Source organism: Rhinatrema bivittatum, chromosome 8 (assembly GCF_901001135.1).
Source record: "Rhinatrema bivittatum chromosome 8, aRhiBiv1.1, whole genome shotgun sequence".
Taxonomy (NCBI): domain Eukaryota; kingdom Metazoa; phylum Chordata; class Amphibia; order Gymnophiona; family Rhinatrematidae; genus Rhinatrema; species Rhinatrema bivittatum.
The window spans coordinates 98,167,339-98,183,993 of NC_042622.1; the positions used below are offsets into that span (position 1 = coordinate 98,167,339).

A 16,655-nucleotide genomic window follows, 5' to 3' on the forward strand; every position below is an offset into this window, starting at 1 on the left:
CACTCCGGACTTAGCAGGCCGCGGTGAGCAGCCAGGGAACCCGAGAGACCTGGTGCCCCTAAGGTCAGATCCGGCTTCACTCTCCTGGGTGGAATTATTCAAGGGGATCCACGCCTTTGTCCAGATGCAGTCTGCTCCTCGAATGGGCTTTTCTGTTCCGAATGATCCGGCCCCTGGACCCTCGACACCTAGGCGCGGCCACTCACCACCCAGAAGCCCCACGTAGGGGATTCGGATTGCTCCGAGGAAGATGAGGAGCCCCCCGAGGAAGGAGAACTTCCCTCGGAGATAGAACCATATCGGACCATGAGACGCTTCTTTCGGAAAGAAAAGCTTCCAGGCCTGATCTCACAATGCCTTTCAGAACTGGCTATTCCGGGCCGGGACACCCCAGGGGACCCTAACATGAACCCCGTGTTAGAGGGCCTGCGCCAAACGGCTCACCATTTTCCCCTCCTACAAGCAGCACAGCAGCTAATAGATCTGGAATGGACTGCGCCGGAGGCCGCATTCAAAGGGGGTCGGGCCTTGTCAGGCATGTACCCTCTGGACCCGGCATCCAAGGAGCTGCTGGCGTGCCCTAAGGTAGACGCCATAGTTAATGCAATTGTGAAGCGCACCACAATCCCGGTGGAGGGGGGAGCGGCCCTCAAGGATACACATGACCGGCGCATGGACACCATTCTGAAACAAGCCTTCGAGGTGGTAGCCATGTCCCTAAGAATCGCGACCTGCTGCACCGTGGTGACGCATTCCTGTTTATCACAAGCGAGAAACAACACCCCGGGAGAAGACATGGAATCAGCTCTCGCGTTCTTCACTGACGCAGCCTCCGACCTCGTCCGTACGGCAGCCAAGGGAGCGTCATCCTCAGTGGCAGCCAGGAGACAGCTCTGGCTACGCAATTGGGCCGCCGACTCTTCCTCCAAGACGCGCCTCACAAGAATGCCCTTTAAGGGATCCCTACTGTTCGGCAGCGATCTCGAGAACTGGGCTAACAAATGGGGTGCCTCTCCATTACCCAGTCTGCCAGAAGACAGATCGAGGAGGAACCAGCATTCATTTTCTAGACCATCCAGAGGTAGAAACTCTCAGCACTTCAACCCCTACAGAACTCGCTATCAAGCACCTCGTTCTCAGGCCAGGAACCAGCCCTTTCGGACTAAGCACAACAAGAGGAGAACCGGCTCGGGTTCTGGTCCCGGCCGCAACCCACAATGACAATCAGCCGACCCATCCGGGGGTAGCAGCCATAGGGGGCAGGCTAACCCTCTTCTACCGCAGGTGGGTCGAGATTACTTCGGACCAGTGGGTCCTCGCCATCATCCGAGAAGGTTATTACCTGGATTTTCTTCGGCTCCCGCCGGACAAGTTTGTGGAATCTCCTTGTTCGCCTCTCAAGAAAACGGCACTAGAAGTTACCTTACAGAGGCTCCTGGCACTAAAAGCCATAATCCCAGTGCCTGCAGAGGAGATGAATTCTGGGCATTATTCCATTTATTTCATAGTACCCAAGAAGGAGGGCACTTTCAGGCCCGTTCTGGACCTCAAGTCAGTCAACCGACACCTACGGGTCCCCAGCTTTCACATGGAAACTCTACGGTCTGTCAAGAATGCCGTACAGCCAGGGGAGTTTCTCACCTCCCTAGATCTGTCAGAAGCCTATTTGCATATCCCAATCCATCGGGATCACCAGCGCTATTTACGCTTCAAAGTCCTGAATCAGCACTTCCAGTTCCGAGCTTTACCCTTCGGGTTAGCCACCGTGCCGCGGATCTTTACCAAGGTCATAGTAGTAGTGGCGGCAGCACTCAGGAAGGAATTCTCGTTCATCCCTACCTAGACGATTGGCTGATCAGGGCAAAGTGACCGGAGGAGAGCCACTGGGTAACCAACAGAGTTATAGCTCTTCTGGAACGCCTAGGATGGGTAGTAAACTTGAACAAGAGTTCCCTACAGCCGTCCCAGTTGCTGGAATACCTAGGGGTTCAATTCGACACCCAGGACGACAAGGTCAGCCTGACCTCCAAAAGGAAGTCGAAACTCCGGAATCTGCAGGCCCTGCTGAGCGCCAGCCGGCCCACAGCTCGAGATTACCTACAGGTCCTCGGCCTCATGGCATCCACTCTGGAGGTGATACCATGGGCGCGGGCTCATATGAGACCATTACAACTCGCCCTCCTATCTCGGTGGAGCCCGCGATCACAGAACTACACCGTACACTTACCTCTCCCAGCCAGAGTGTGGAATCAGCTACGGTGGTGGTTGCAGCCCGTCCACATCGAGAATGTCCTCCCCAACCTGGACCCTGCTCACTACAGATGCCAGCCTGAACGGATGGGGAGCACACTACGAAGAATTCAACGCCCAAGGGCGGTGGAACAGAGAAGAGTCAAGGTGGAACATCAACCGACTAGAGGCACGGGCAGTCAGGCTAGCGTGCCTGCGATTTGCCCACAGACTTCGCAACAGAGTGGTCAGAGTGATGTCAGACAACGCCATCACGGTGGCATACATCAACCGACAGGGCGGAACCAGAAGCCAACAGGTATCTCTAGAAATAGCCCCCCTGATGACTTGGGCGGAAGCGAATCTCCAGGACATCTCCGCCGTTCACATCGCCGGGAAGGAAAACACCACGGCAGACTTCCTCAGCAGAGAAAGCCTCAATCCAGGGGAATGACAGCTGTCGCCCACAGCTTTCCAGATGATTGTGGATCAGTGGGGGACGCCGGGCATGGACCTATTAGCAGACAGGTCCAACGCTCAAGTACCCAGATTTTTCAGCCGCAGGCGGGATCCACTGTCCCAGGGGATCGTTGCCCTGGTACAGCCGTGGCCTCAGGGAATCCTGCTATATGCCTTTCCTCCGTGGCCCCTGCTGGGCGCCATTATACACAAGATTCAGCAACACAGAGGCCTAGTTCTTCTAGTGGCCCCGGACTGGCCAAGAAGACCCTGGTACGCAAACATGAGAAGGCTACTGGCAGGGAATCCTCTACGCCTGCCTCCACACAGGGACCTGCTGCGGCAAGGTCCCATCCTCCACGAGGATCCAGCTCAATTCTCTCTTATGGTCTGGCCATTGAGAGGGCTAGATTGAAGAAAAGAGGATACTCAGAGCCGGAAATAGATACACTCCTCCGAGCACGCAAGTTCTCCACATCACTGACATATATCAGGATCTGGAGAGTTTTTGAAGCCTGGTGCGACTCTCATAGCACCAATTCTCATGCCGCTAAGATTCCTATCATTTTGGACTTTCTACAAGATGGACTTCAGAAGGGTCTGTCCCTCAGCTCCATCAAGGTTCAGGTAGCAGCACTGTCTTGCTACGGTCCCAGGAGTGATGGCAACACCATTGCCAAACACCCAGACGTTTCACGTTTCCTGAAAGGAGTCAAACACATTCGCCCGCCACTGAAGTGGCCAGTGCCCTTGTGGAACCTCAACCTAGTATTGGAATTTCTAGCGGGATCTGCCTTCAGGCCCCTTTGAGGCCTGTCTCTCCGTTTGTTAACCTTGAAGATGGTGTTCTTGCTGGCTGTGTGTTCAGCACGCCGCATCTCAGAGCTACAAGCACTGTCCTGCCGTGATCCGTTTCTCAGAATCACTCCAGAAGCTATCCATCTTCACACGGTTCCTTCCTTCTTACCTAAAATGGTCTCACACTTTCACCTCAACCAAACCATATCCTTGCCATCTACGGAAGGTTTGAAGAAATCAGAAGAAGGTCGAATACTGCGTCATCTCGACATCGGCAGAATACTGGCCAGATACTTGGAAATGTCAGAAGCAGTACGAAAGACAGACCATCTGTTCGTCCTGCACAGCGGGAAGAAGCAAGGGGAAGCGGCCTCAAGGCCAACCATCGCCCGCTGGATCAAAGAAGTTATCAAGGCGGCCTACGTTGAGGCGGGAAAACCACCGCCTCTACAGGTCAAGGCTCACTCTACCAGAGCACAAGCGCCTCTTGGGCAGAAACTAGGATGCTGTCGCCTGCAGAGATATGTAAAGCAGCGATGTGGTCCTCCCTCCATACCTTCGCCAGATTCTACCGTCTGGACATCCAGGCCAGGGGGGACACAGCATTTGCAAGGGCAATCCTACACAGTCCTCGGGCAGCCTCCCGCCCAGTCCGGGAGTAGCTTTTGTACATCCCACTTGTTTTGAGTCCATCTGCTACACGCTAGGAAATGTAGAGATTACTTACCTGATAATCTCCTTTTCCTTAGTGTATGCAGATGGACTCAGCATCCCGCCCGGCTGCCCGGTATACCTGGGGATTCGCTGGCTCAGGTAAGCCATGTTTTGCTTATATAGGGCTTCCACCCTGCCGGGTGTCGACACCTTCCGGTTGAGAACACTGGCGGTCTCCAGCTACCATCAATTGGTCAGGGTAATCCTGTTCATTTAAACGATCGGTCAGCTACAGCTTTTGCAAGGAAGATTACTGAATTGCTACACTTCCTGTGGGGGTATATGTACTCGTGCTGACGTCAGATCCGTCTCCAACTGCTAGCACGAGCACACTATACCCACTTGTTTTGAGTCCATCTGCATACACTAAGGAAAAGGAGATTATCAGGTAAGTAATCTCTACATTAGTTTGAATATCCCATGGGGCATTGTCATGTCCATCATTGTAAAGTGTGAGCAGTTTGGCACCACTAAGACCAGCTGCTCTTAGGGTGTCCCTCCAAAGTCAGGAGCTGTGGGTTAAGGAAACTGCTGTGGCAGGTCACTGTAAGGCATAAGATTATTTTAAAACAAATGCAGAGGTCTCTGGCTTGGGCTAGGGAAGATATTGACCATCAATTTCAAGATTATGCCACAAATGTGGCTTGTATGGGAAAGTGGCAAAAAAGAAGTTATTACTGAAGAAAAGCCATATGATGTGCCACATATGTCACAAAGAAACACTTGACACTGCACACATGTGGAAGAAGGTTTTGTGATCTGATAAGAATAGTAGTGTGAGTAAGCAGACAAGATAGGTCATATGGTATTTTTTTGCTGTCACAGTTGTTTCTCCATGTTTCTAACTTAAGAGCTTGACCTCTTCTGCCAAGTAAAATGGACAAAAACTGCACCAATCTGCTGTGCAAAATTGGTGGACACTTATCCTAAACTACTAATGGATGTTTTTGCTGCAAAAGGAGTGTGAAAACTTATGCAAACAACTGTTTGGGTTCTTTTTTTTTTTTTTTAATTCTTAATTTTGGACTAGTTCTATAACTGTTCTTTCAGGATGAAAATGTAAAGTATTTTGTTTAAATCAGTAAAATAAAATACTTTAATGCATTTTGATATTTTTTAGACAGCAAGGTGTGAAGACTTATAAGGCAATGTACATGTATGCAGAACTACTTTAATTTCTATTTTTAAATAAATTTTGTATTATTGGGCAAATTCTGTCTAAAGCAAATTGGTGTATGCTGAAAATCTACCAGTTCACCTTTATTGACATCATTTACCCCTTTCCAGATTATTTATAGATATATTAAAAAGCACCTGTCCAATACAGATACCTGAGGCACTCCACTATTTACCTTCTTCCACTGTGAAAATAGAGCATTTAATCTTGCTCTCTCGTTCCTGTCTTTTAACCAGTTTGCAATCCACAAAAGGACATCACCTCCTATCCCATAACTTTTAAGTTTTCTTAGAAGTCTCTCATGAGGGACTTTGGATTTTCAGAAGGCGTTTGACAAATGATGTGGAAAAGATTAAGAATACCAGTGCAGTGATCAAATTTGCAAATGACATTGGATTGTGATAAATTGCAGGAGGACCTTGCAAGACTGGAAGATTGGGCATCCAAAGGGCAGATGAAATTTAATGTGGACAAGTGCAAGATGAAGCATATAGGGAAAAATAACCTATACTGTAGTTACACAATTTTAGGTTCCATATAAGGAATTACCACCCAGGAAAAAGATCTGGGCGTTATAGTTGATATTACATTGAAATAATCAGCTCAATGTGCTGTGTCCGTCAACAAAGCAAACAATGTTAGGAATTAAAAGGAAAGAAATAGCAAATAAAATAAACAGCGGAGGTCAAAAGCCTCTGAGTGCTGTTCTGGTTGCTGCATCTCAAAAAAGATAAACTGCTATTAATCAATAGGGAATAGCCACTGCTTGTTGCTGGGATCTGTTTAATGTTTGGGTACTTGTCAGGTACTTGTGACTTAGATTGGCCACTGTTGGAAGCAGGATACTGGGTTTGATGGACCCTTGGTCTGACCCAATATGGCATATCTTATGTTCTTATGCAACCTTCAAATTTCTTGGTTGGTTGAGCTACCCCTTTCCTGATTTCAAAGAATACAATTAAAACTGTTTTAACAGATCAGAAACCCGTTAACGAAGAGAGAGCTATAAATTACAAGCTGGTTAGCTTCTGTGGAAGACCCCCGTACCTGATCAAACCCCATGCAAAGGCAACTATTCTTGTCTTGAATGATTTACTTCATTGTTGGAGTGCTGGTTAATTATCATCAGTCTAAAAAAGTACCTTCAAAAGCTAAGCTGATACCCACCACCGGTCAAGCGTGTTGACTGCAACTCAGCCTTCCACAATGGTTACCCAAGGATACCATAAACCACAGGTCTCGACTTGTCTCTGAACTGACACGTACCAGTTGCATCAATACTTTTTATCGGAGGTGGGCATCCCAGTCATTTGATATTCCAAAAGAAACAAATCGGTTTATGCCTTTGTCATATCTTTAAGGGAAGCACAAACATGAAATGTAAGTCATCTAACTTCCTTTTATTTGTATAAATGTTAAACTAAAGTGTGGGGTGCCCTGTCCATATAAAATGAATTGTTACTTAAGTGCAATTCAGTGTTGATGTGCTGGTCTTACCATATGTGCAATATCTGCAACTTACCAATGATAAGTTGTCACATTAGGGACTTCTAAGCGAGCTTTGAGGTCTTGCAGATATAGGTACGGTAGTACTAGTACTTCTGTAACTATAAAATGTTTTAAGGTTGTGTAAACGAGAGAGGAAATTTCGAATTGGGGCTCTTAATGTTTTAGTATTAACATCACTAATGAATCGTTGCAATGCTTTTCTCGATTATATTTTAACTTTAAGATGTACTTTTCAGTGCAGTTTGGCATTGGTTTTTTCTTTGGATTCATGGGGCTTTCATCATCCCAGTGTGCACTAGAAGCGGAATATTTCTGTTCTGCTATTCCAAACGGTGAGTTACATTTTTTTGTGTTTGTTTCATACTGAAAGATCGGAGTGGCATCTGAAAAGTGAATAGAAACTTCCCGGTTTGCAAGCAGAAAATGAGTTTGTGTTGCTGATTTATATTTTCCGCACTAAACGGGCTAAAATTGTATAGATGATAATGCTAAACAAGATGACTGGATTAACAACTGTAAAAGCATGGGCCTCGGTCGTCTTTGGGGGAAACGGTTTTGTGCACTCCGATCATTCAAGTCTGTGTAAATTACTTTGTACCTTAATATGCTCAACACAAGTATAAAAAAATCTTGTTTTTTTTAAAAAAATGCTTATTGTTTGGTGTTATACAATCATCTTTGTAAACTCCTGCTTTCATGTTCGCTCAAAAGCAGAGTTAGGTAAGTCTGGATAGCTGAGAGTTGAGGGACCGAATCCTACCAGCGCCTGCAAAGGAAATGCCCAGTCCTGGAATTCATTAATGTTGTGATTTTGTAACCGGAACTTTCAATTTATGGACATTTTAGTTTAATATATTTTGTTATTTTGAAACCCAGAAGGTAAGCACTAGCTGAAAACCAGTAAGGGTTGGGAAGAGTGGAGAAAATGATTTTAAAACATTTTTTTTTGTCTTTAAGACGAAAAGGAAACAGATCATAGTAAAGACTTAAAAAAAAATCCCTGACGTATTACCTGCTCACGTGTGGAACATACCCTGTGTTATGTTTTCTTTAGATTACCCAGAAAATCTGAAATCCGTTGTCTTTGTTCAGAAGGAGGTTGGGGTGATCAACTCCACCGTGTTCAGAAGTCCGAACTTGAAAACTGTCAGCAGTCTAACTTTAGCTAACAGCGGTATTACAAGAATTGAACCTGGGGCTTTCTATGCCTTCCAAGGCCTCACCAAGCTTGGTTTATATGACAACCACCTGACGTGGCTTTCCCCTTCTTGGCTATCCAATCCAGCTCTCTTAAGCAACCTTTCAATGTCTGGGAATGACCTGCAGGAGATCAAACCCACCATGTTGTCCGGGTTTTTTAATCTGACTTCGCTTAATTTGGAAAGGAATAAAATTCGAAAAATCACCAGTGGGAGCTTCAGCGATTTACCTAGGCGGACTTTCATTGATCTCTCAGATAACAATATATCTAGCTTAACCATAAATGTGTTCGGTTCTCTTAAGTATCCCAAAATGAAACTGGGTGGCAATCCATGGAATTGTTCATGTGAGCTTCAGGAGTTCGGAACCTTTCTGCAAGGTAATGTACACTTAATTAAAAAAATGCATCTTGCCGGTGGTCAATAGGTTATAGCCAAGTGGACATACAGAAAATGTGGAATAGATTATAAAGTATCCCTTTCACTGCCTTTCAACTTCTTTCTCGCCTTAACTCGTACCAGCTGTGAATACAATGCGGCTAGCTGAACCGTTAGGGTCAGGTTGGAAGTAATTCAAGTGTGATTACCCCCTTCAGTGGCTTAGATACGTCCAAGAATGACCATGGGGGTTATCCAGTAACATGGCTTATTATTAAGGCCATAACAATTTTACATTTGTAGGTGTAGAGTTGTTGTAGTTAAAATAATAAAACAAGCCACAGATTCCATAGCGTGCGGCAACACTACTAATTGAATAAGAAGTGCAAAATTAATGTTATGGCAAGCAATACCACACTGACCACATGTTTATTAATGCTTCTTACCGAGGCCACTATGAAACATCAGTCTGTTCCTATCTGTATATAATATTGCGGTGTTCGTATTTCAGAACTGCTGAATGCCTCCTTGCTGACAGATGCTAGACGTGTGACGTGTCATAGTCCAGCTGAGCTAAAGGGAGTTCCTGTCTGGAATGTCTCCGACTTTAACTGCTCTGAGCTCATCATCTTGCCATCACTGGACAATAGGTTTGGTAAAATCGGGTTACCAGCAATATTAACTTGTTTAGGTATGTTATGGGGTCAGAGTACTCGGACTGCTCAAAAGTGGGCTGTTAGTATGCAGCCTGTTACATTAGTCATTTGACAGCGGGAACATTGTTTTCCTTTTGGGTGTCTTTAATGCCATCTGTGCAGCCACAGCCCACCCCCACTCCAGCCACGGTGCTTGACTTTTTGGCTGACTTGTTGGCTTTAGAAAACAGGAAGCTGTTTCAGCTGTAGTCTATGAATACGCCCAGAATCCTAGAAAAGCTCTGCCCGAAACCTAGACGTTCTAACTCGTAGGCGCTATGGGTTGAGTAGCTACAATAATTTTCTTTCTGCCGTAATGCTCCACCTGCTCTAGAAACCGCAAGACTAATTCTGAATCTCAGGTGCTCATAAGCGCTTTTAGGCTTCGCAAATATCCCGACACAACTGAGTAAAGTGAGATTTCTGGAGGTGTGTAAAGGAAGCAGAAAGTCAAGAGTCAACCTGTAGTTACCTACCTTTCAGCTTTCACTCTCTAGCTCGATAAACAACATGTGAAATGCATGCACACCTCCAGTACCAGATTTTGATTGGTTTCTAATTTGTATTTTTCTTTGCAGTGTTACTGTCGTTTCTGGTCCTATTTCTCCTATTGCTGAAGAAAAAGCAAGGTAATAAACAAGTTCAACCAGATAAAGAGCAAACTGATTTCCAAGAAATCAGAAAAAAAGGAAAAGGCTCCACTATTAATCCAGCCAGGAAGGCAGCTAGGATGAAGGAAGGGATTGGAGAGCGGCTGCAGGCAGCGCAAGAGATGGACAGCAAGCCCAAAGTTAAACCCATTCAGGCTCGTTCAAAGTCTGCCTCGGCCGTTTTGGTTACAGCGGAGAGGGTAGGCGCAGGTTTGAGCTGCCGCAAGCCGAAAGCAGAGTCTCAAGGTCGTGACACTCTGAGCGAGAAAAGTTGCGCAAGAAGTCCAGACTCGGATAGCGCCACGGAACTCTGGTACTTTAATAGTTTGCGAGAGATTTCTAAAAGGGCCTTGGTGAGCACCGATGCCGACCCGTCAGCGGCGGGCAAGGCAGCACGCTTAGCAGAGGACACACCGGCTCGGCTAAAGGAGCCCCTACAGCGCCCGAGCGCGCGGGAAACCGGTTCGACCGATGAACGTGGAGGCAGCGCAAACGCGGAGAACGGGGAGCCTCTCCTGTACCTAAGTGTTGCGACCGAAGTGGGATCCCCGCGTGGGACAGAGGGCGGAGATGCGGGGCCTGGGAGCACGACCTTTAAACCTCTTTCCTTTAGAAAGGTCTTGACTTGGCCGGTAGTGAAAGGGTCACGGGACCAAGATCAAAACCCTTTTCTGTCCCCCACGGATTTCCTGAAGGCCCAGCTGCCTCTTTCGGACGATCTCGCGAGTTTGTTTGTAGCAAACAGGAATTCGGACTCGGGGGGTGCTGCCGAGTTCGCTGGCCTGCGCCTAAGCGCGTTCAGGAAACCTTTGCCAAGAACGTACGATGTCGCAGCAAAAAGTAGTGCAGGAGAGAGAGCCCTAGACAAGCTAGGCCTGCCACCCCCCAGAAGAGCTAAGCCTGACATGGGCACGGGAGATGTCGGTTTATCGTTCGGGAAGAAAATATTGAAAGACTCCAGGGGTCTCAAGAGCAGGCAAAGGGTGCAGCGCGCCCCTGAGAACGAGACGCAGGCGCAGCCTTCCGGAGACAGAAGTGCCCAGTCAGGCTCGCCAGCTGACGATTCGTTCCTAGAAAACAATGACTACAGCTTCATCGATCTGTTACACGAGGTGGTGGAGAATCATGGCCGCTGGACGCGGGAAAGGTGGAAGCAGAGCCATCAGCACCGGACCGCTATCAGTCCTCTCTCAAGTCCCAGTGACCTTTGATTTCTATCAAAAACTTAGTCTCCCTATCGTCTTAAGAGATTTTAAAGCAACGTTTGACCATCTGACTTAAAACTAGGCTTTCCATCCTTAGCTCACAGATCGGCTCTTCTGGTTTTTTTTCCTCATTTAATATTATTTTTCTTGGAAATATAATAGTATGTACTTTAGTAAGGCAATGGTTTGATTTGCTGCTGCTTTACGCATAGTGTATATAAAGTATAGTATAAAGTCGTTTCTATTGTAGAAACGACAATAGAAACTTTGTTTAAAAAATATATTTTGGGGTGTAGCAAAAATTTATCCGTCCACTTAATTAAGCAATCCTAAAGTCGCACCGTCTCCTGCCTTATTAATAAAATACTTAAATAAATGTATATATATTTGCACTTTTTATATTTATGCACGTTTGTAAAAAGCCAAAAATAAAAAGGGTTCATGCTAGCTAGCAATTGCCCTTTAGTGGTCCAAATAGTGCCATTGTAGACACAATAGTAATCGCATGTATCTTAATAATGCAAAACTAAAAAAATATCTAGGGGATCTAGTTTATAGACTGTTAATATTTTCGTTTTTTTTACAACTAAGTACATGTGTGTGATCTCTAAATAAGTTCTGAACAGTGTAAATAGTTTGGCAATTATGGGCTGTTCTGCTGGATTAAAGTTAACAATTATACCTCATTTTGTCTTCCGCTTTCATTATGTCATTTTGTATTTTTTTAATTAATATATTACTTTTTTAAGGTCTTCTGGTTGTATGATTTTTTTTTCCCCAAAGTTGTGTAAGCTTTAAAAATGTTTAATAAAATAACCATAACAAAGATCTGGCATAATTTAGATTCCTTGTTGTAAAATAATCCTTCGTTTCAGATCTGTTTCACAGGTGTGTTGCTGCACACCTGTCGGTACATCCTTAGAGGCCAACTCGGGTCTAGGCCTACAGTGTTTAGGATGGAATGGGGCTGCATATAAGGGAAGTCGTAAAACCTATAGTAGTGGGTATGGGTAAATGTACAAAGGGATAACTTGCTGAAAGGATTCAAATATTTAAATTCCTGTTTGCCTCTTTGTTCATATGTCCTTGAATGTGATCATGACTTCTCAAAATATCATCACAAAAGTTTTCCACCTTGTGTCAGTTGCCTGCCCAAACTTGCTTGCTGCTGTTAATACATCACATATAATAACAGAGGTGAGCTGTGCAATCAGTGGACCATTTCTTTCTAATGCATAAATACTGTGATAAGTGACAGCTCACTTCACTGAGGGCAAGCTGAGATTTTTCTGCTTTTCTCGAGATGGGCGGTAAGTTGCATTTCACAGTCTGGGCAGTTTTGATTATAAAACCAGTATCATGAAAATGTCAGGCAGAAGTTTAATAGTCTGTTGGAGAATATTTATTTTAATTCTTTATATGTTATGATCGCTTTTATTAGAACATTATGCAATTATTAAAAGGTGCTGCTGTATAATAACTTTTCAGGACTGCACAAATACCTTCTCCATATGTCCAGTATTCACCATATGTCTACTGCATCTGTAGTCTCCAAGTTTGGTACAATATCAACTAAATATGTATACCCTGGAGGAGAGGGGAGTTATGATGCAGACTTTTAAATACTTTAAGACATAAATAATGCACAAGAATCAAGCCTGTTCCGATTGAAAGGAAGCTGTAGAATTCCAAGGGAATAGACTTGAACAATGTCAGGAAATATTTCTTCATGGTAAGGGTGGTGGATGCATGGAATGTCCTCACGGAAGAGGTGATGAACAACAGTAATGGAATTCAAAAGGGCATGGGATAAACATAGAGAATCTGCAGTGGTTAGAGAATGGAAATGAAGAAAAGAGGTAACCTTTGTTAAATTTTAAGTGTAATATTTCTGCATGGGGTAACCTGCACAGAGCAGCAGTTCCCTTAACAGAAGACACAGGGTGTAACACACAGGAAGCTAGTTACTACCCTAAGCAACATGCTGTGCACACTGCGTCTTTATCTGCTGTCATAAACGTTGTTACCTTAGGATGATTGTTAGGTTGGTCCATTATAAGGTATCACAACCTGCCGAGAAATGCTTCACAAAATGTTGACCGATAAAAACTTAGACTCAGTGTGAGAACCTCTCGGCCATTATTTCTTGATTTAATCCTATCCAGCCTTTGAAACAAGAATGAGCAGTAAAACGAGTTTATTATTAAAGAGGGTTTCACTGCTTTTCAGCACCCTGGGCCGGACAGTTCCTATGATAGAGGAACTGATGCCGGCATCAAAATTAGCAGCGCTTTTCAAATGTTGAAAATGTGCTCACATACTTTTTATCAACATTGACAGTAATGTGCGCATAATATAGATAATAAGCGATCATAAGTTTACAACAAATTATATAGAGCAGTAAGTTGAAATAAAGCAAGAAATGTAAAGTAAGTTCTATGTTACAGAATATACATTGGTTAAGGTTACTTGCACATTGACAATATATAAATATTTTTATGGTTAGAATTTTTTTAATGCTTTTTTTTGTTTGTATATCAGGCATATGGATGTCCTGTAGTTTCCTTTTAATGATCTCCCTAGAAGAAGCAGCCTCACAGTCTTGTCCTGCAAAATGTAAATTTTGTTCTGTAACGCTTGCAGAATGTGAGCATGTGTCCTCGCTGAATTCAGGTAAGCCCACCATTACTTCTTAATTTCAACAAGTTAAAGTCAAGGCATTGTCACCCTTCCTTTTTGTTGATATTTTAGAACTTTTTAAATTATTCATCTTTTCTTTAGCATTTTTTTTTCCTTTTTGCTGAACCATGCTGCACTAGGGAACTTGTTACAGCAAGCAGTGATAAATAAGGCTCTCTTCGGTGACGTCTTCACCCTTCTCTTTCAAAACAATAAGGAATATTTCTCATTTTATTTTTCCGTGGTTTTTGGTGAGTGCCTGCAAACTTTCCTTTGCTATTGGGACTTTGATTCCCAGTTTCATAGCGCCTGGTATTTATCCACCCCCACGCCCTTTATCAATTACATTTAACTGAGGAGAGAGTTCATTTTGAAGTGCACAACTGGGGAGGAGAACGTGCACTATTTTTCCCAAACTATCCTCTCTGCCTTGGTGCCAATATGCCACACTTTTTCAGGGTTTCATATATTCACGTTAACATTCTCTATTTGTTTTAGTTTTATCAGGTTTACCAACCTTAACGGAACAAATACTTCTGCGAGATGGGAATTTCAGCACTATACCTCCAGGTTCCTTTCAGAATTTCTCCCAGCTCCGTTTGCTGTCCATAACTGGGTTTCTGGTTTCTTCCCTTTCAAATATGACTTTTGTCACAGGGGCTGTTAGCGTCCTAAAATCTCTGGACCTCAGCAGGAACCGCCTACACAGCTGTGGGATGTCTGCATCTGCTTTCTCAGGGCTTCATAAGTTGGAAGAGCTCTTTCTTTCACAGAATGCGTTGGACGCTTTGAAATTGTCTTGGTGGTCCGACTTGAGGCAGCTCAAAAAACTCATCATATCTGCTAACAAGGTCACCTACCTTCCTCCCAGGACCTTTGAAAACCTAGTTCAGCTGGATCAACTGGCTGTGCCTGACAACTTTATACAATATATTAATACTGACACATTTTATGGTCTGGTTTCTTTGAAAGAACTGGATTTATCAAAAAATGAAATATTCTTCATTAGTGAGGATGCTTTCCAACCTTTACAGGAATTAAAAAATCTTAAATTGACGCAGAATAGGTTGGTGACCCTCCCTAGCATTTCAGATTCTCTAACTTCCTTACTGCTCAATGAAAATCCTTGGAACTGCAGCTGTAAACTGGTGAAGATTCTGCACCCTTTGGAGGAGAAAGTTCAAAATCCTGCAGAGCTACTTTGTGAGAGCCCACAGCATGTGAAACATCAACAGGTACTGAAGGCTGGGCCTGAAGTTTGTGGCTTTCCACTTCCAGAGGAGGATCTCCAACTGAAAAACAACATCAGCTTTGACTCAGTCTACGGCTTCATAGGTAATGTGAGTAATGATGCTAGCTTTAAAACATCAAAGGTGTGATTGTGTGTCTGTGCTTCTCTTTGCACTACTTAATTGACACAGTTTGAGCCTTACCACAAGACATACTGGAGTTTGCTATGATTTTAATATCTATTGCAGCCTTATTCCTGGTCTACACCTTTAACTTTAAGGTGGACCAGGAATAAGTCAGGGTCACTGTCCAGTCAGATGAGGTCACAAGTCTGGCTTTATTTATAGTCTACCTTCCGGAACTTCAAAACAGATTACATTCAGGTATTATAGATATTTCCCTATCCAAGAGGGCTTACAATCTAAGGGATATATTTACTAAGCTGAAAAAAAAATCTGTTTATCATGTGATTATATCTATATTGCATGATATTTAGACCTAGACACTAGGGAATTCTTCTAAGACATGGGAGTGTATGTAGATAGCATAAATAGAGAGCATGAATATACAGCATAAATAGTAATATATATATACATGACTTTATAATCTTTTTTTTTTTTTTACTTTTGCCCCTGCTTGACCACCTCTAGTGGCAGCAGTGGAGTGAGTGGGGTCTAACCAGGCCCCCGGGAGGAGATTGTCATGATAGGAGAGGGGTCATTTTGAGCCACTGGTGGCCCCTTAAGACAATGGTAGTACCATGTAGAGGGGCTGCCATTGCATCTTTTCCCATTTCCTTGAGATATTTTCTCTCACTAAGTTTTTCCTCAAGAAAAAATATTACAGGAGCCACTGCAACATGGTCAGGAGTTTCAATTTGGCATGGTAGAGTGTTGGGAGCCAATGTAGTAGTTTTATGATAGGCATAGGAACAGTAACTTTCATACCTGTGTGCGGGTGCACAATGGCGCATGTACGCTGACATGCACTCTAATATGCAGCCATTTTATAATTTGAGCACATGCTATAAAATAGCCTAAACGCATGCATATATGCACCCAATTTTATGGGCACACGCCTATGCATGTAAATCCTACTTCTACCACATAAGTCAAGGAATTTTAAAAGGGGCACACGTCCACATGATTGCCAGTTTCACCAGTTCGCCCAGTTAACAACTAGGCCCTGCAACCCCCTGGTTTGATAGTCTGCACTCCTCCCAGTTACCCCGGACCCTTTAAATCCCTGACAAATGGCTCTTTTAAAAAAACGTTTCTTACACCTCATTGCTAAGAGAAGTAAACTTACATGGCAGATGATCTGAGCACATGCCCAGGCACGCAAGTATTTACATGCACATCTCTTAGCCATGTCCTGTCCAGTCCATCCCTACACCCCACCCCTGTTTGAAAAGTTTTAAGATGTGCACACAGCAAGAGATATTCATGCATCTGGGCAGCTTTTAAAACTCAGTTGGTGCATGCAAGCTCAACTTGTATGCATATGTCCCCATTTTGGCACATGCTGGGCTTCTAAAATTCACTTCTATGTGTTAAAATGTGCTTACATTCATTATCATGTAGGCTGCAACATTTTGAATGAGCTGTAGTTGGTGGTTTAGGCTGTTTGGGATTCCAGTATAGAGTGAATTGCAGTAGTGCAGATGGGAGATTACAGTGGCTCCAATAGTTGCAGTGATTGTGTCATCCATGAAACATAATCCAAGAAACATA

At 44.2% G+C, this 16,655-nt stretch overlaps 1 protein-coding gene across 6 annotated transcripts in view; it reads left to right on the top strand.

Moving 5' to 3' along the window:
• The first annotated feature begins 6,504 nt into the window (after positions 1–6,504).
• The window catches only part of LOC115096719, a 29,707-nt gene continuing 19,556 nt past the window's right edge, over positions 6,505–16,655 (top strand). Inside the window, exons 1-6 of one of the 6 annotated variants that reach the window (XR_003858131.1) lie at positions 6,505–6,757; positions 7,123–7,218; positions 7,941–8,465; positions 8,975–9,154; positions 9,737–13,686; positions 14,191–15,027. Coding sequence is in view for 2 of the 6 variants with exons in the window: in XM_029611749.1 (XP_029467609.1) it covers positions 13,512–13,686 (175 nt within the window). In the remaining 4 variants the exon portion in view is untranslated. The other 5 variants (XR_003858130.1, XM_029611746.1, XM_029611750.1 and 2 more) reach the window with 5 other exon arrangements.